The 20,310-nt window shown below is 32.4% G+C and overlaps 2 protein-coding genes across 2 annotated transcripts; both read right to left on the minus strand.

Annotated features, from left to right (window-relative positions):
- Positions 1–287: 287 nt before the first annotated feature.
- On the minus strand, positions 288–5,916 carry LOC107368447 (cell adhesion molecule Dscam1). Its single transcript, XM_015936268.3, has 8 exons — positions 4,639–5,916; positions 4,107–4,535; positions 3,843–4,028; positions 2,696–3,307; positions 2,539–2,609; positions 1,930–2,464; positions 1,715–1,846; positions 288–1,105 (listed from the first exon to the last, which is right to left on the minus strand). Exons 1-8 carry the CDS (start codon positions 4,733–4,735, stop codon positions 855–857), a joined length of 2,313 nt encoding a protein of 770 aa, XP_015791754.1. The 5' UTR covers positions 4,736–5,916; the 3' UTR covers positions 288–854.
- Positions 5,917–13,655: 7,739 nt separating this feature from the next.
- LOC149093917 (uncharacterized) lies at positions 13,656–15,097 on the minus strand. The gene has a single exon (XM_089268490.1). The coding sequence runs from the start codon at positions 14,256–14,258 to the stop codon at positions 13,791–13,793; it is 468 nt and encodes a 155-aa protein (XP_089124616.1). The 5' UTR covers positions 14,259–15,097; the 3' UTR covers positions 13,656–13,790.
- Between the last annotated feature and the right edge of the window lie 5,213 nt (positions 15,098–20,310).

Raw genomic sequence — 20,310 nt, forward strand, 5'->3', positions numbered from 1 at the left:
CATTTAAAACACCAAAAATGTTTATCTTGAGTCATGATTAAACTGGTTGTATTGTAATGTGAACATTATTTTGACCAGCTTATGATCCTCTTTAATTTTCATATCAACAAATAACATGACTGAAAGGTTATACAATTATGTTAGTCCAAAAATTGAACAATCAACTCGACAATGTTTATCAAAACAACACTTTCAGGGAGGATTATCCGTGAATCAATGGTTTAACTTTGAGTGACAGAATAACCAAATCTTATTCTGAATTGATATAAATTAAAGAAAACATGAAGTTTTGTAAACATTAAACATATTTAAAAATAAATGTAAAGTGAAACAATAAAAGATACAAATCAATTGAAAAAATGATGAGCAAAACTGCTTGAGTTGTATTGAGAGTCTTGGATTGAGGAAGAGTTATGAATGTTTTGTGAAGAATTGACTTGGAAGAGTTGATGGATGAAAGATGGAAATGGGTGCAGGGAAGAGTGAATATACAGTGATTTGACGAAAGGAGGATGAAAAAGAGAATTGCTTAATCTTAATAAATTAATTTGAAGAAAAGATGAATTCCTTCGTCTACTTGAGTTTCGTTTTTACATCACTTGCTGTTCCTGTTCTTCCCTGATATATGCTTCTTTATTAATAAATAGAATCAGATAAATCAAATTCAGACGATTGGGAAGTTTAATGGACACAACAAATCATATCACCAGTTTTTAATCACCAAGCTTGTCACTTTCAGCATTGGAGATGTTGAACCCAAAAGACACCATATTTTTCATCAATTCTTCAATGTTTTTTTGAATTATTTGATTCTTGATTTATATTCAAGTTATTGTAGTCCAGTGATTAATAGATCAATCATCGTTAATTAATTTCACGTCTAGCAAAGTGTTCCTATAGTTTCGTGTATCATCCAAGTCTGACATATTTCGACCATATCCTCCTGATGATGATTGTGAGTTGGATCCTGCCGATCTAATGGTAACATGTCCAGTTGGTGGACCTATTGTGGCATAAGTTGCTGTCGAACGAGTTGTTCCACATTTATCACTGTATTTAGGTGTGCTTTTTGACAGGGTTGATAAACTGGAAAGTCTTCTAATAGCTAAAATCGATAAAAAATAACAATCATTAATAATCATAATACAATCATTCCACTTGGGCTGAACCAGTTTTCTAAATAGGAGACAATGGTTTCCAATAAGCAAGAAATGTTACTTTTAACACCTCTGTGCTAATAGGACCAACTCCAAAAAACAAGCAATGGTTTCTAAAAAGGAGAAAATGCTTTCTAAATAGAAGCAAATGTTAGTCTTTTTTGAGTATTTTCAGTGAAAATGACTCGTAAAGTTAATTAGGCGATCAAAAAATTAATTACTGAATTTTATTTTGAGGATATTAGATGCACGAAAATCGCCGAAATTTATAGTTTGAATATTAATAAAGTTCTTGGTATCTTGATAAGATACAAAAAACGGTGAAATTATTGAAAATTAGCGAAAAACATTTGCTTCGATTTAGAAAGCATTTTCTCCTTTTTAGAAACCATTGCTTGCTGTTTGGAGTTGGTCCTATTAGCCCAGAGGTGTTAAAAGTGACATTTCTTGCTTATTGGAAACTATTGTCTCCTATTTAGAAAACTGGTTCAGCCCAAGTGGAATCACTGTAAATCAATCATTAGAATAAAAGGAATAAGGTCTTGAATAATGCTTACCTTCTTGTTGCGTTTTCTTAAACTTCTTTACATAAATAACGGAGGCTATGATTGCAATTAAAACAACTAATAAACAAGTGGTGAAAACGACCAACAAGATTAAATTGCTCTCAGTCAGAAGAAACGAGATATCTGAGTTGATAGGGAATAAAACGGCCAATTAAAAACATTGTAATATAGATTGAATTTATTATCATTGATTTTATTATCCTTACCGAATGGACTAGTGGAAATTTTGACCTCCAATGGTTTACTCAGTTCACTTTCACCGAACCCATTAGTTGCAGAAATTTGTATAGAGTAGTCAACATCTTTTTCAAGACCGTGAAGTGTATAAATTGTGCGAAAATGTCCAAGAGGAATAACGTTGTCGTAAAAATCGTTATTCTTTCTTTTCAGATAAATAGTATACATTGTAATTTCATCGATGACTGGATACCATGTTATTTTGACGGTATTTGAGTATAAATTATAATCTTTCACCCTTGGCTGGTTAGGAGCATCTCCTTCCAATGTTTGAACAGTCAATTCTTGTGAAGAAGGTCCTTGGCCCACAGTATTAAATGCTTTAACTGAAATAGTATAATATGTTGATCGTAAAAGTCCAGTTAAACTGAACTGATATCCCTTTATCAAATCATTTTGTAAATTGGCTGAAACAGTTTTAATATAATCCTGAGAATTTCCAGAAGGTTTATAATGGATATAATAGCCTGTCAAATTTCCATGCCAGTACTGTCGAGGTGGACTCTGTATAAATGAAAGGATGAAAAAAATTACGTCATTATTTCCATTCGCTGGAAATGAAGTTGATTAAAAATTACCTTCCATGAAATTTTGACTATGCTTGATCCCGAAGCTTTAGCTTCAACATCAACAGGCGCAGCACCAGGAGCTGAAATAATATTAAAATAGTTAGAATTTAGATTATTACATGTTATCAATTAAAACATCGGCGTATAATTTAAGAAAAAATCTTACTTTCTTCGCTAGTAGTAAATTTATGTGAAGATGATGGCTGGCCAGAGCCGATGGCATTAACGGCCATTACAGAAACATAATAAACGGTTCCTGGGCTTAATTCTTTGAGCGTATACGAAGTCTTGCCAGGGTCTAATAAAATTTCATTCAGTCTATTATTTATTCCTGAACCTTTTTCACCATTCCAGTAGAGAAGCACATAATTGGTAAGGGGACTGTTTCCTGTGTATGGTTGAGACCACATAACGGTTGCACTTCGAGACCATGATTCAGCAACTCGTAAATTGGAAGGCGCCTCTGGAGCTTCTTGGATTAAAAGTTTAATATTTTGCTCATCGGAGCCGTAATTATTTTTGGCGGCACAAGTATAAACTGCTCCATCTGAGCGTGAAGTTGTGCGGATTAAAATTTCAGAATTCAACCCTTTGTCCGTTTTGGTCTCATAATAATCATATTTGGTATTTGATTTGAAATCAATTATTTGTTTGTCTCTATGCCATTGTACGTGTAATGGTTGATCTCCAACGGCATAACATTGAAGATTAGCACTGGCTCCTTTCAACACTTCTTGAGTAAAGAATTTAGTATTATTTCCAATAAAACGAGCAGGCACTGTAGATGAAAAGTTGATTAGTAAATGAGTGAATGATTGATTTAAGATTCATTGTGTTGTTCAAGTTTTAAGCTATTAATGAAGCTAATAAATACAATGCATTCAAAATAAGAAGAATAATACCTTTTTTGATAAGATAAATGGATAGATGGAAGCACACAAATGGTAATTTTATTTTAATTGTGTTTTTCAAAATAAAATAAATAAAATTTAATTTTCGCTCTAATTTTTCCCATTGGTTTTCCTTATCTAACCCGATTTATTTTTTATCAAAAAAGTAGTCTTAATTAAATGTACTGTAACTTAAATCAATACTCACAAGGAGGGAAATGTAACCAAAGACAAAATAAAGCAAACCCAAATCATAAAATAACCAAAAGATCAAACTTAAAGGGAAAAAATCAATAAAATCAAAAAAGCTAAAATTTAGACAAGGAAAATCTTTTTATAAATCGATTTTAAATAATGACATGATCATCTTCAAAATAGATTCCATATCCACAAGGCAATTCTGAGATTCCGTTAAACAATTACCTATTAAATTGAGCTTGATGATCTTCTTTAGTGGTTCACCAATTTTGTTGTCAGCCACACATTGCAGGTATGCGAATTTGTCTTTGAAATTCAATTTTTCACTGTCAATCAGTAAAGATCCATTGGCTAAGCTTGACATCCCTTTGATCATTGAATTACTATTAATATGTGCAAAACTTTTCTCATCTGGAAGTAGTTTTCATAAAACAAAAGAACATTAGTCGGAAAATTATGAAATTCGATACTACAGAAACTAAAACTTACCTTGTGTTGTATCACTGATTAACCAAGTGATTGTTGGCATTGGATTTCCTGTGGCCATACAATCGAGTATTTTCACTTCTCCTTGTTTCATGGATAAATCAAACAGCTCAAGAATCCATTTAGGAGGAGTGTAGATAATTAACGGCGCTGAATATTTATCTGAACCAAAAGGTGTATTAACAATGCAGGTATAATTTCCATAATCCTCCAAAATAACTGAATTAATCAACAAAACAGAAGCACCTTTAGCGGGTAATAATTGATACCTTCGATCTCGTTGTGAAATAATGGCCAAATCAACGCCATCTTTGAGCCATTTAAAATCTGTTTGAGCAGTAATTGTAGATAATACACATGTAACTGAGACAGTTTCACCAGCAACTGTACTTTTCGGAAAGCTGAATGGTTTGATCTTAGGGCTGGAGGCTCCTATTAAAAGAAAGGATAGAAAACGAATAAAATTATTAGTGAAAATATTTCAAAAAAATCATATGTAACCTCAATGACCAAAACATGCAGAATGAATATTTACCTTGCACTATAAAAATTAAACTGGCAAATATTGCAATTTGGAACATTATTTTGACCAACTTATGGTTCTTTTTAATTGTCCTAATAACAATTAACATGACTGAAAAGTGATACGGTTAAAATCAATCCAAAAATTGAAAAAAACTCGACAATGGTGATCAAAACAACACTTTTAGGGCGAGGCTATGTTGAATAATCCGTATATCAATGGCCTAAGTAACAGACAGATAACTGGATGATCACAATTATCAATTCTGATGTGATTTAAACTATTTAAGGAATCCGTTAGTTGATTAAACATCTTTAGGATGTAATTGTTTAAAAATAAACTTGATTAAAGACAAGAAAAGATACAAATTAATTAAAAAATGATGAGCAACATTGTTTGGGTAGAGTATTGGGTTGAAGAATAATAGTGAATGTTGATTGCATACAGTTTAAAGAGAGACTTGGTAGATTGAATGAAGGAAGGATGAGGAAGGATGCAGGGAAGGAGGAAAATACAGGGAGCAGTTGTTTGGAGGATGAAAGGAAGATGAGGATAAAAAATGGGAGGCAAGATGTCTTGTAAGCTAACTGAATTTTCAATACATATATTAATCATTGCATGAGCTGCCATCTTTGATTCCAACATTTATTTATCAGGCAAAACCGTTTTGCTTCTTCATTTTCGGATTTTCATAATAGAATCGATATTTTTCTTGGAGCAAAAATTGCATCTAAATTAATGTCAAACAATTAATCGAAACATTCATCTGAGTTACTGAGCGTTCGAAACATCTTTTCATATCAACTCTGAGCTAATCCTGATTTGCTAATCAAGAGATAGTTTCAGACGCAGATACGAGATCAAGAACTGTTTAAATAATGGTCTCTATTGCATCTCTGAAACTTTTTCACAGCTGCCAAGTCGATTGACAATCCAAGCTAATCAAGAACTTGTTTTATTTGATTGTCGTTGATAAGCAAAACGATATATTGTTGCATTTGTTATCTTTGTCCAAGATGATGGCGATTTTGATGAATTAGGCCAGTTTGCAAATCAAGAGACAATTTTAGATAAAGACCTTAGATCTTGTTCAATAGCCTTTACTGCAACCAAAGTCTCTAACCAGATTTTCATCAAAGTTAACCAGAAACCAGAGTTGATTTGTGATCTCAAATGGGCTATGTTTTTGATAAAAATGGACTACAATATCGAGAAAGATTATTTGAGATCACACGATAAATTTCACACTATATTAAGTCCATGTTGTGTTATGGACTAAATCTTCATTTACTGTCGAGTACCCGGTTAAAGCAATCTTTTTTTCTCAGTCTCCATCTAGTGATAATGCCTTTTAGAAAGTGGCAGCGCTTAAGATTTAGGTAATGAAAGGATTATATAAATTATAAAAGCAATGTAAATTTTCAAAAAATCCTAGATGGCGACTGTGAAAATTGCTTTAAATGGGGCTCAAAAAAATTGCTTTAACCGGGTACTCGACAGTATATGGTTATTCATCTCAGAAATCTTGTGATTTGCTTTAAGTGAGTATCTGTTAGCACAGAAAATATAATAGATGCGAATCTGTATACAGTAGGTGTTAGGGTTAAGTTAACAAAAAGTGGTCAGAGTTTTTATTATTTCGGGTTTGGACCGGCCCGACAGGGACCGCACCAGCTTTACTAGCGCCGGTTACACATTTGTTATTTTGACGAATCCAGGGTAGAGGGAAGAGGATTTCCAGAGGGCTTAAACTCTGGGTAAGCAACCGCATTTTCGCCTAACTTCAGGACTTGGGCGAGACTCGAACGCTAACCCCAAGATGCAGAACACAACATATGAAGATTAGCAGTCTTATCGCCAACGCTAACCACTAGGCTAGAGTTAAGTTAATTTTTAAGTGTCGCCATCTCGAGCATATTTAGTTTTTAGAGACAAGGAAAAACAATGCAATAGAAAACTGGACAAAAAAAGTTCGATTTTTAGCGAATCTTCTCTCCTTGAGAGAAGCCCATACTATTACGTATGCCCACCGCAGGGGACTCCTACGGCATGTCTTTTCACAGCGACTATTCTCTTACTAAACATTTGAGTTCAGGACCCAGATAGGGATACCATTAAAGTGATGAGGGTAAGACGGAGCCTCGAACCCGAGTCATCCGGGTGAATGCCGGACGGTTACACCACCTCGTCGATTCTAATGGTACTTTAATTTATTGTTAGAGGGCGACTATGAAAAAAATCTTCCCTTTTGTTAACTTAACCCTAACCCCTACTGTATTAGGTTTAGCCGGATACAGTTCAGGGTCGAGTTTCATTTTATTGAATTTCATGTGATTATCGCACAGAGATGAATATTGGTACTTAACATCTTACAATATTCATGCATTTTTTTGCAATTAACAAAATTTGATTATCTCAATTAATTTCAGAGATACAGTCAACCCTCGAGTTTTTTGTTTTTTGGAGTGCTGACATCTATGTGAACTACAGGGGGGGAAAATAAATTTTACAGTTTAAACAATTAATCCACTCTAATGATTCCCTTTTAGCTCCTCTAGTAGAGAGTCTCTACCCTTCTCCCTTCAGGGGGGAGTCATTAGAGTGGACTTATTGTTTGAACCGTAAAATTTAATTATTCCCCCTGTAGTTCACATAGATGTCAGCACTCCAAAAAAACAAAAAACTCAAGGGTTGACTGTATTTGAATTTAATTGGAAACGGTTGAAAAAAAAGTAACTGAATTTTTAACACAATCAATTTTAATCTTGTTTAAGATCTAACAAAATATTACAGTAAAATGAAACATGAAACATTTGTTTAGCCGAGGATCAGTTTTTAAAAAGAACTATTAGCTGTAACTGACTTTGCTTAACTCTTTGATGAATCTGATGCCGCTTTGGCTTTAAGGATTGTTTTCAATTAATCCAATTCCTTCCAATGCGTTGGTTATATCATTGGGGAGGGGCAGTTTGAGCCATTTGATGTCGGTACAATTTGGATTATCAACTTCAGTGGTTTTTTTCATCAAAAAACAAGAAAATGAAAATGAAGATGAAGATGAAGAGGAAGATGAAGATAAAAATGAAGATTAAAATGAAGATGAAAATAAAAATAAAAACTTAATTCCTAATTCTTAATTGTATTTGCATACTTTCATTGCTACACATAAACATTCTTCACCGAGGATTCACTGATCAGGTCAATGTAAATCATCCAGCAAACAGTATACAAAAAATCTTATTTTATTCCCCAATTTTAAGATTAATATTATGATAAACAAAAGAGTAACAAAGATTATGTTTGTTACTTTAGACGCCAATAAAATATGGAAGATTTTCAAAATCTTTGGCAAAACAATGTCGCATTAAATCAAACTCTTTAACTATACAATCTGGATCATAGGATAAATGAGGTAGATCCACTTTCATTTGTTCTTCATTTACATTGCAATACAAGTTAATTACACGATTTTGCATCGCAGAAAACTTCTGGACAAAGTTGAGAGACTCAACAGTTATCCCATCACATTTTCTGAAGTCGACCAACTCTAAATTTGGCAATAATGCAACCAGTTCTTTAACATCAATATCAAAGATACTAGAGTTTCCTCGCAAAGCCAAATGTTTCAGATTTGGATATCTCACAAGTAGAGTCCACAATGAGCTCCATTCTTGACTACATTCAGATCCATTCGCTCGATTCTGTGTAAAATGAGATACAGATTCATTATTTACTCTTTTTCTGTAACAAAAACAAAATTTGATACTTACACGGCCATAGATGAGCACAAGATCACGCATATTGTAATGAACAGTTGACCCAGAGACAATATGTTTATTTGATTTTATCAAAAGATAGACACTTTCCAATCCAGGACAATAGTTCAGAAATTCAAATCCATACTTTGAGGTAAAACTCATCTCAAGAATTTTAAGCTTCATAAGTTTGGGTCCATTATACATTCCCACTGATCCTACTATTTATGGAATCAATAAAATACAATTCTTAAAATCAAAATCAAATAGAATCGTGAGGCACAAAAAGTTAAACTTACCTGAGATGTTGGGTCTCTCCAGATTGCAAAGATTTCTGGGATTATGGCTTAACTCATCAAGTGAATAACATCGAAGTTTAAGTTGCTTTATTTTACACACATATTCCTCCAGATATGGACCTAAATGCGTACCGGTAGTGGCAAGCATCTCCAGGTTTTCACATTTTTTTATTATTTCTTCAGAGAAATAACGTCCTTCTTGAATCAAACCTTTTAATTTATTAGCTTTGTTCACAAAATGTAAAATATCGTTTTCATTCAATTTTTTATCCAATTTGGCACGTAAATCTAAAACCTATTAGATTATATAATAAAATAATATATACTATACACATTTTATATACAATATACAATAATGTATAAATATAACAACATAATATAAAAATAGTAATATGATAAAAATATAACATTTTACCTCAATGTTTGGAAATAAATTGACTTGATCAGTTACTATCAATGGACCATATCCGTGAAAATAGACAGTATCCTTTGCTAGTTTTGGTTCACGATTAGAATCTGAAAAGAACAATGAAAGTAAATGAAATCAAAGAATGAAATTTGAATTTAAGTGAATTATGATTATCTATCTTGAACTTGAAATCTTTTCAGTTTCAATCTTTTCCCTTTCTACAAAAAAAAGTTGTCTAACAGTTGCTAATATTATAATATATTAACAATTTTTAAACTTACCGAAACGCATTAGATACTTGACAGATTTAAGTCGATTTTTATAAATAATCGCCTTCCAACGTTCACCAACTGAAAATAGAAAGTGAAAATTTATACCAAATTTGAAAATTTACAATCATGATTACTTACTTGAACACAAGCTAATTAAACCCTGTAAATCATGAATGTGGCTGAAAATTTCAAGCAAACAATCTTCATCAAGATCAATTATGCGTTTGGGTGGAGTGGAAGTTGACATTCCCGTAAAAGAGCCTATTCTGGCTCGTTTTTGAACGCGAGTCAATTTAATCATTTCAGGATGCTTCTCCTGAGTCCATGGGATAATTTTCATGCACTGTATTTCATCATCATCGGCATAATCACATAACACTATATCCTCCATAGAAATATTAACTTGATCAGCATCAATTTTAGCAATTTTTATACGCAATAAAATGAGATAGAGACACTAAAAGAAATTAAACAATGAGAAAAAAATACAAATATATTTAAATATATGGAACAATTGATAATGAAAAAAAACTGATGAAATGAGAAATACTTTTAGATAGCAAAAGTATAAATACTTACAGATGCAACAATTAATATGATGGTGGGATGGAACAAACATGATAAATGATGGCTATGTTGGCTGATGATGCAAACTGATGAGAAACTGGTGAACCGTTTTCCGAACGAATAGACTATGGTTAGTTTTTGATGGAAGCCAATTCAAAGTAAGATCGTTGTGTAAATGATAAGATTTGATCAATTATCATTACACATTAGAGAATGATATGAATTGTAATTACAAACACTAAAAGAAATTAAACAATGAGAAAAAAAATACGAATATATTTAAATATATGGAACAATTGATAATGAAAAAAAACTGATGAAATGAGAAATACTTTTAGATATTATAGCAAAAGTATAAATACTTACAGATGCAACAATTAATATGATGAAGGGATGGAACAAAACATGATAAATGATGCAAAACTGATGCAAAGATTGACTGGATGTAAATGATGAGAAACAAATGAGAAACAAATGAAAAGTTATAATGGAAAACGATGATAATTGATGAAAGTGTAAAGTTGAAATGGATTTCAAAGGGTCACAAGTAAAGATTTAAGGAAAAAGACCTGTTTGGTCAGAAGTCAACAACAATAATAAGAATAATTTTTCCGTATTGAAAAGACCTGCGTGAAGGGATGTGGATTGGTGTAAATAGGCGCCGTCTACCAATGGGATAATCAAGCATCTAGAGTATATAATTATCGGAGCGTAGTGAAACGAAGTGAAGATTTTAACTCAGATATGCCTTTTCGAAAATCCACTTTTTGTTTTACTGTGTACAAGATATCTAACGAATGAAACATCATAGAAACTTGATATTTGACACTTAAACAGAACATGTTGAGACAGTGAAACGATCAACCTTTCAAGGTCATCGGAGGTCATTTTTCGGGATTTCGACCTTTGACCTTTAGAGGTCATTTGAAGGTCGTTTGAAATTTTTCGAGGTATTTCGATGACTATCAGGAAGATTCAACATTATATCAACAATAGTAATCGAAATATGGCCAAAAAACGATCCCGTTTTTCGCTTTTCGGCATTAAAAAGATGTCCTATGAAGTGACCTTTTAAGATATGCGCATGAAAAATAGCCTAAATAAGCCTGCATGTATTCGCTCGACAGAGCATCAACAAAATTTTAGCATGAATGCACACATACTGCCACATGCGCGGTTACAATGTTAAAACTTGCGAAAAGCCGATTTGCTTGTATGGAAGACGTATTTTCGGCTAATTTTCTGGCCCAAAGTGTAGAGTGTAAAATATCATGAATGATACTGATTGATAGATAAAAGTCAGGCGTATGTTTCTGCGAAACAACTCGGACGATATCAACATGATCAATCAGATATGAGCAAAAATTCGAATATAGAAAATTTTAATGAATCTTTCCGAAAGTGACCTATTTGATGTGTCGATGATGCTTTTTTTCGATATATTTTTATATAAAATAAGAGCGGAAGAGTCCAATTTATTATTACCGAAAACGGATTCAAATTCAATCATAACGGTCGCAAATTATAACCCTTTTTTGTTAGAAAACTTCATCACAGGGCTGTATGAAATAATTTTCTGTGACCTTGAGTGACCATAACTTTTGAAAGCATTTGAATAAAATTACGAAACTTTCCCAACTTTACCTACGATATTGTCTTTATGGATAAGATTCTAAAACCTGATTCAGAAAAAACTGGAACTAACTTTTTACACGACTTTATTGTCCCGCCTAATATATAGCGGCAAAGGAATTATACATTCGATGCCCAATTCATAAATTAAATCTATTCATTGACCAAAACTATGCATCGACTTTTTTCGAAGTTAAGTTTCGTTTTTTGTTAAATCTAATAAAAAATACGATAGATTCAATTCGTTACTAACGCTCCGATTTTGGCGAGCGATCGTCTGACCTAGTATTAGATACAATTTTAATGTTAATTTCTTTAAACAGTCTGGACCCTTTACTGTTTAATGTTTACTAATGAATCTGGGAAAATGAAAATGAAGATGCAGATAAAAATGAAGATGAAAATGAAGATGAAAATAAAAATAAAAATAAAAACTTAATTCCTAATTCTTAATTGTATTTGCATACTTTCATTGCTACACATAAACATTCTTCACCGAGGATTCACTGATCAGGTCAATGTAAATCATCCAGCAAACAGTATACAAAAAATCTTATTTTATTCCCCAATTTTAAGATTAATATTATGATAAACAAAAGAGTAACAAAGATTATGTTTGTTACTTTAGACGCCAATAAAATATGGAAGATTTTCAACATTGCTTTTAACCTTTTCCAAATCAAAAGATCGAAATTTCATCTCGACTTCTACCATCACCTTATTTGTCAGTATTTGGTCAAGTTTAGTTTAATCATTACATTTATGTCAACCCAAAATCCAGATTTGAAGCTATTACTAATTGATAATCTTGAGGAAAAGCTTGAAGCTAATTTTTTGTTTGCTCATGAATTAGTGTGATGAACGGACATTACAATGAAAAATATATATATATTAATACATCTAACTGATGATTTTTAATCACAAAACTCGGATCATCGTTTAAAACTTCAATTAATCAAAATCCTTGGAAGAGTTTAAATGATATTTTGTTGAATTTGAGATTCAATGAAAAATAGTGCATATATTCATCTCAAAGCCATACTAAAAACAGACTGACACCTGAAGATAAGGATTAAGATGATCCACACACTCAACACTCAAAACACACTCAATAGTTCATTCTTTATCTCTGGTCTAAGAAAGTGTATAAGAAATGTATAATCTGTTGGATGGATTAGCAAGCAAATGTTAAGGCTTATTGTAAAAGTATTGGGAATTGAATATTCACAAAGGATGAAGACCAAAAGAATAAGATAAACTGCCTAGTGAGAAATCTTTTTGTAAGAATCAAATATGATGTGAAATTTTATGCTGGATTCATTACTTTCATCCATTTTTCGCGATAACTTTTCGCCTTTGAGATATCACGAAAAAACGTAGAAAATGCATAAGGACGAGTATCACGGAAACCAGAGGTGAAAGCACTTTCTGAATAATTTTTTTAAATGCAAATTCAATTCTGATTTCCATGCAGCGATTCATTTTGATCTAAAATGGCGCAAAACTGGCCATTTTTTCGATAAATGCATTAGTTAGCGTTTTGATCTGAGAAATGGCCAGTTTTGCGCCATTTTAGATCAAAATCAAGATCGAATTTGTATCTTGTGTGTTCTTTACAAAAAAATTCATTTTTAGGCAGTTTTGACCTTCCTCCTTAATGCTTAATGCAAAATTAAAAGATGGATAGTCTTAGCTGCAAAATAAACAATGTTTAAGATTCAAGTCCTTTTCTTGAGCTAATTACATCATCTTTGAAACAATATGTTTATCTTAAACTAGCGCAATCAATTCAAAATTAAATAAATTGGTTAATGCTAAAGCATCAAGTCTTTATGCTTTTATAAACGCTATCAAACAATTTCAATTACAATCAATATACTGATCTCGCTCATGTTGAAGCTAGTGTTGATATCACTTTTCATAACCGAAAATATTAATCAACATGAATTTCAAAATAGACAATTGTGTATCAATAATCAAATAGTTTTAATTTAATTTCTGTACCAGGATGATGCCTGATCCTTAAAAGGTTTTAATTCAATTGATTGTGTGAATTAAGACAAATTGTCTTACCTTTTTTTGTCTCAAAGTTGGAATAGTTAATTGTAGAAAAGGCTTTCAACTTACATTAATCTTTGCTATTGATTGAAGATTGAGTTTTTGCTTTGAAATGTTCATTTTCATTTGTAAATTTAATTTAGACAATTTAAACATAGTCTTTTATGTACAATTAAATCTTTTGTTTTTTGATAGCATTTTTATTGAACTGATTATACAGGCGTTTCCTTTCAGCTTTCGTCATATTGCATAGTTTTTGAATAGGAATGAAACTATCGCTATCAACCTCTATAGCATGATTATCTTCTAATCCTGGTAACAGGTATTCTTTAGCCATACCGCCATTCTCCCATGAATCTTGTGTATTATCGGTTTGAGGTTGAGTGTTAATGGCTGGTTTTGATGGATTGAGCATCTCACGGATGGCTTGACGATTGTCACCGCATTCCATAACGTGAATTTCCATTTCATCAGGTTTGACACGATGAAGGGAGTTAAAGGGACATTCCTTAAGTTTAGGTGAATTTGGATCTTTCGCACATTTACTCATGTGAGCCAGCATTCGTCTTGATAAAACTAGATGGTGAGGTTGGTATGGACATTGTTGTAACTTATCTCCATCAAAGTAAAAAGTGGCCATATTTTCTTGAAGTCTTCACAAAATTGTACTGGAAAATAAATGAAAAAGATGTTAAAACTGAGGAAATGATAAACTTTGAGTAGTAGCATACTTACAGATTTTAACAATTAATATGATGATGAGTTGATGGGATAACGCGAATGTTAATTATGAAATTGACGATAAATGATGCAAAGTTGGACTGGATGTAAAATGATGGCTATGTTGGCTGATGATGCAAAATGATGAGAAACTGGTGAACCGTTTTCCGAACGAATAGACTATGGTTAGTTTTTGATGGAAGCCAATTCAAAGTAAGATCGTTGTGTAAATGATAAGATTTGATCAATTATCATTACACATTAGAGAATGATATGAATTGTAATTACAAACACTAAAAGAAATTAAACAATGAGAAAAAAAATACGAATATATTTAAATATATGGAACAATTGATAATGAAAAAAAAACTGATGAAATGAGAAATACTTTTAGATATTATAGCAAAAGTATAAATACTTACAGATGCAACAATTAATATGATGAAGGGATGGAACAAAACATGATAAATGATGCAAAACTGATGCAAAGATTGACTGGATGTAAATGATGAGAAACAAATGAGAAACAAATGAAAAGTTATAATGGAAAACGATGATAATTGATGAAAGTGTAAAGTTGAAATGGATTTCAAAGGGTCACAAGTAAAGATTTAAGGAAAAAGACCTGTTTGGTCAGAAGTCAACAACAATAATAAGAATAATTTTTCCGTATTGAAAAGACCTGCGTGAAGGGATGTGGATTGGTGTAAATAGGCGCCGTCTACCAATGGGATAATCAAGCATCTAGAGTATATAATATTAGATACAATTTTAATGTTAATTTCTTTAAACAGTCTGGACCCTTTACTGTTTAATGTTTACTAATGAATCTGGGTTCAAGTTACTTAACACTTTTATCTTATCTTTGAATCTTTAACCAGAAAATTTTCAACATGACAGTCTGATAGAAACTGGTCATCATTTACATCTTTAAAGTGTATTATTTCATCTTTTTACATCAGTTATTATCATCAGACTTAAATTTTTAAGTTTAATTTTTGTCAGTGATTCCCGTTGTTCCATCAAAGTGAATCCATGTTATATCATGTTCATAACCAACATGAATATAGAGGCGAGTCTATTTCGTAGTCTCCAATACAGCTTCAATAATCAAACAAATTGTGAAATAACTTTCATGTGCGAAGGCCAAACTATTAAGTGTCACCGTCATGTGCTTGCTCTTCATTCCTCACACTGACTCAGGGATTTATTCAAAGATCAAACTAATTTTCAGAAGATAAAGATTAAGATGATGGTGTGAATGTTTTTACTTTTGCTTTCTAATCTATCCACACACTCAAAACACACTCACTAGTTCATCTTTATCTCTGGTCTAACAAGTTTTTACTTTAAAGAAAGTATAATCACAGAATATTATTATCCTAATGTATTAGTTGAAATTAGCTTTACAATTCATCTTTAGTCTGTTGCTATTTAAAAAGCTATCCAGGCATCTTCACTTACATTGGAATCACTTTTAAATCATCATCGATATAAGAAATTCAAAATCAATATTTGAAAAATCTGTTAGATTTATAAAAAGATGCAACAAATTTCATGGAGCAGCAATGTTTAAAGCAAGAGATATACGCCATATATTTCAAGATTATACTGTCATCCTTACTGGAGATTTTTCACGTTTTTCTTTCTAACAGTTTGGCCATTTAATGAAAAGATTTCATTGTATAAAGGATCAGTTCTGGAAAAGGTTGAAATTTTCGAATTTGGCATCAAATCAAATTTTAATGATCAATGTTATCCTGGTTTTGACATGGCTGACTATTTTCCATCTCTTAGGAGTGCTTTCCATTACATTAATCGTTGGTCAATTTTTTTAAATGTAAAGATAAAAAATGATTCCATGCAAGATTTGGTTTTAGAAATTGTAAGTATCAATATTAATATTAAGTTCATTATTTGATGATTTTATCCAATTTGTCTAATATGTTTGAAAATTATCTTTTAGGTGAATACTCACAACTCTCCGGACTGGAACACAATTAAAAGAGTCCTGAGATTCACCATTGAATTGCACACTCTTCTTCCTTTACTCTTTGGTTTGCCCTAACTTTAATTTCTAATTTTTTTGTGGAAATATAGTTATGACATCTTTACGACAGTAGTCTCCAGTTAATAATCAACCTAATAAGATGCTTGAAAAAGATGGTGAACCTTTCAAAATTGCTGTTGTACTCAAGAAAAGAATCCATTTATATGCTGTGTTTTTTTAACCTAATATCGACGCAATTTATTTGCAAAGAAAAATTTTACATTCACATGCAGTTTTGGAAAAAATTGGTTCTGTTATGAGTTTTACTGGTCCTGACCTTTTATTGCCCCTCAAACTTGACAAAGACCCTTGCCACATTTCAGCAACACATCCATTATTTCCTCACCGTTGAGGTTAAAATTCATCATGTTTCAGTTCCTCCAGCTAAGGAATTGATATATTTCTACGACAGCTTATTGAACAAAATTCTTCAATATATGAAATTGGCTGCACCGAAGACGCACCAGCACAATCCATTGGTTAGAATTTACGCTCCAGCTCATAAAGTTTGGCTTGGTTACTTACATGTATGTGCCATTAAAGAGTACGATGGAGTACTTGGCATGAATATTGACTGCGATGTTCGTCGTAAAACTACTGCTCTAGATATACTTCGTGAACATTCCATTGACCAGATCAACATACTATTGCTTGGTGCTATTGTATTGACTCGGTACAGCAACAGAGCATACCGAATTGATGATATTGATTTTGAAAGAAATGCATTATCTAAATATAACCAAAGAAACCAAACATCGACGTTTGAATAATTTTATCAGAACCACTCATGATGTGAATCAGCTAAACAGGTTTTAGATGATTGGGGTATTGAAATAGATCGTAGCCTTTTCGATTCAACCGCTGGTAAATTTGCTCCTGAGAAGCTTGCATTTGGAGGTGGAAATGAAATAAGTGCTGCTAACGAAGCAGAATGGGGTTTGAACATAGCCATGCAAATGGCTTGTAAACAAGGTGGTCACGATCACAATCACATCACTTATCACGATCCTTCAGATGAGGCTAGATCGGTTTTCGGAGTTGTTCCATCAATGAACAGAAATGCAACTCGATGGTATTCTCATTGCTTTTTTCAGAACCAACGTGAAGAGATTGTTAATAATCTCGGACTAGCCATTACTGCTGCCCTCAAAAAGTACTATGAAGTTAATGGCATAATTCCAGGAAAGATTTTCTTCTATCGTGGTGGTGTCGGAGATGATGATGTTCCTATAGTTCGAGAATATGAGATTCCTCAACTTGAAACGGCTCTTATCAATTATGTTAAAAATAAACCTGAACTCACTAAGCCTCAGCTTAGTTTTATTGTGGTTCAAAAGCGAGTCAAAATTACTCATATTAATGGACGAAATCTGCTTAATCTTCCTCCTGGATCTGTCATTAACCATACCGATACTCGAAGACAATTTTATGACTTTTACCTAGTTTCACAGCACGTACACCACGGAGTTTCCACCACCACCATCACTAGTTTAATGTAACCTGGATTTTGCATTTTTGATGTTTAACCAGAATCATATCTAGCAAATTTGGAGAAAAAGACGAAGCCGAATTTTCCACTGATGCACCATTTAAAGTTAAAGATTGCTCAAAAAACTACAGAAGCTTGAGAAATTAAAAAATCAGTTATCAAATTTTGCTCTAATCGGTTTTGCTCTAATCAGTTTTGCTTTTAAAGACCTTACCGCAAATGAATTTTCCTCGAGCTTCTTTGCTCAAAATAATCCATTTTTCCATTTGTGCATCAACAGTCTAAACAAGGAAGGCAATTTTTTAGTTTTATACACTGTGATATAAACATTTAGTATTGTGATAATTGAACACTTCTTATCATTTATATTAATTGTAAATTTCAACTAAATTGGTAAGTTTTGCAATTATTATTAACAACTATTTTCATACAATTTTCTCTAAAAACTAAATGTTGCTTTTTTGTCTTTTTTATCCGCAGTGCTTTTCAATGGAATATGATAAAGTTAATAAAGTTGCAATTAATGAACCCGAAATTCAATGGATCCCAATGGATGATGATGAGGTTCAGTTTTTGCGGATGGTCAACAGAAAAAAAGAGAATGAAGAAAAGGATGGAGAAATTATAAACAAAAGCGATCGGCCAAGAAGAAGACAGGCCAGAATGTCGACAGCTCCTTTCGACAAAAGATGTTGGATTTTTGACAATGGATTTTTCCGGTGAAATGTTAATTGGATCCACTTCCGGTGACTTTTTTGACCTGTAAATGTTTTTTTCAGCCGTTAGATCATTTTTAGAACAAATTAAGTTCAAAAATGTCGATGAAAATTGATCTGAATCAACTTTTTTGGATTCAGATAACTCGATCCATTTTTCATCGGAAACACCCTTAATAAATAAAATATTATTTAATCTTGAAATAATTTCTTATTGTTTAAATTAATTTGGGAAGATTGATGCAGCAACAATGAAGTCATGATTGCTAATTTCTTGATGAAGATTGATCTTGATTAATAAACATAAATAAAACAGAATTTGAGACAGTTTGACTCAAAGCAAAGGTTCAGACATGAACTGCTCAACTGGGTATCTTAAGAAACTGAGGCTATGAACTTTTTCTTATTACAACTTATTCTGATTTGATTACAACCTACCCGCTGATGCTAATTTAGATATTATTATCGTTCCTAATGATAACTCAGAAAGATATTCAGTCATTAAGTAAAGGAGTTTTGTTGTGAAAAACCAATTCCTTTGCAAGTGATACGGGGTAAACGGGTAAAAATCAATTTTACTCAAATTTAGACTCAATGGGTTTGTATGGAAATATAAAATGAGTCTATTTGTGCGATTTGAGCATTTCTCTGATCAACCGTTTTCGTAATTTTAACGTTATTTTTAATTTAATCTACAACTTGTATTTCATCATTCAAATTATTAACTCTGGTTATGCTTCATCTCTCTCTCTCTCTCTCTCTCTCTCTCTCTCTCTCTCTGTATCTTTCAACTCATTTGTCAAATCCTTTTTACCGATGAATCATTTAACTTTTCATTGCTCTGTGTAAGTTGGCGGTAAAAATATGTTAACCTTTACATTAACCTACAATATCTAGTAAACATCTATTAGTATATATTTCTCTGGTTAGTTTTCTGTTTAATTAGATAATTTTTCGTACATGTTTGTTATTGGTTATTGGTGTTTTTGTTATTAAAAGAGCTTCCAGATGATTGTTTGCTCATCATTTTTGGTTTTATAAATGTGCTAAAAGATTTGATAAACTTCTACAAAGGTAAGTAATGAACCATTTTCATGGTTCACGGTCAATATCCATCTTTTGGTATCATTCAAATCGATTATATCTTTTGATTGTTTACTTTATTTTACAGATTACCATGAGTGAAATAAGCTCAACTTTTACAGTCTTGGGTGATGGATACCCAATGCTTACCCAATGGATGATGATGAGGTTCAGTTTTTGCGGATGGTCACCTATCAGTTCGATTTATGAATCAGTTTTATGGATCTAAATTAAAGCAGCTTCACCGCACGCAAGTTACAAGTTTGAAGAGCTTTGCGAATTGTACCAAGTATTTAACAAATCTTAAAAGGCTGCACATAGAAATAAACGAAGGTAAGAATGCTATCCATCCATCACTATGAATTTTATACTACAGTAGGTGTTAGGGTTAAGTTAACAAAAAGTGGTCAGAGTTTTTATTATTTCGGGTTTGGACCGGCCCGACAGGGACCGCACCAGCTTTACTAGCGCCGGTTACACATTTGTTATTTTGACGAATCCAGGGTAGAGGGAAGAGGATTTCCAGAGGGCTTAAACTCTGGGTAAGCAACCGCATTTTCGCCTAACTTCAGGACTTGGGCGAGACTCGAACGCTAACCCCAAGATGCAGAACACAACATATGAAGATTAGCAG

Source organism: Tetranychus urticae, chromosome 2 (assembly GCF_039701765.1).
Source record: "Tetranychus urticae isolate SD_2017Ah chromosome 2, NJAU_TeUrti_SD_1.0, whole genome shotgun sequence".
Classification (NCBI taxonomy): domain Eukaryota; kingdom Metazoa; phylum Arthropoda; class Arachnida; order Trombidiformes; family Tetranychidae; genus Tetranychus; species Tetranychus urticae.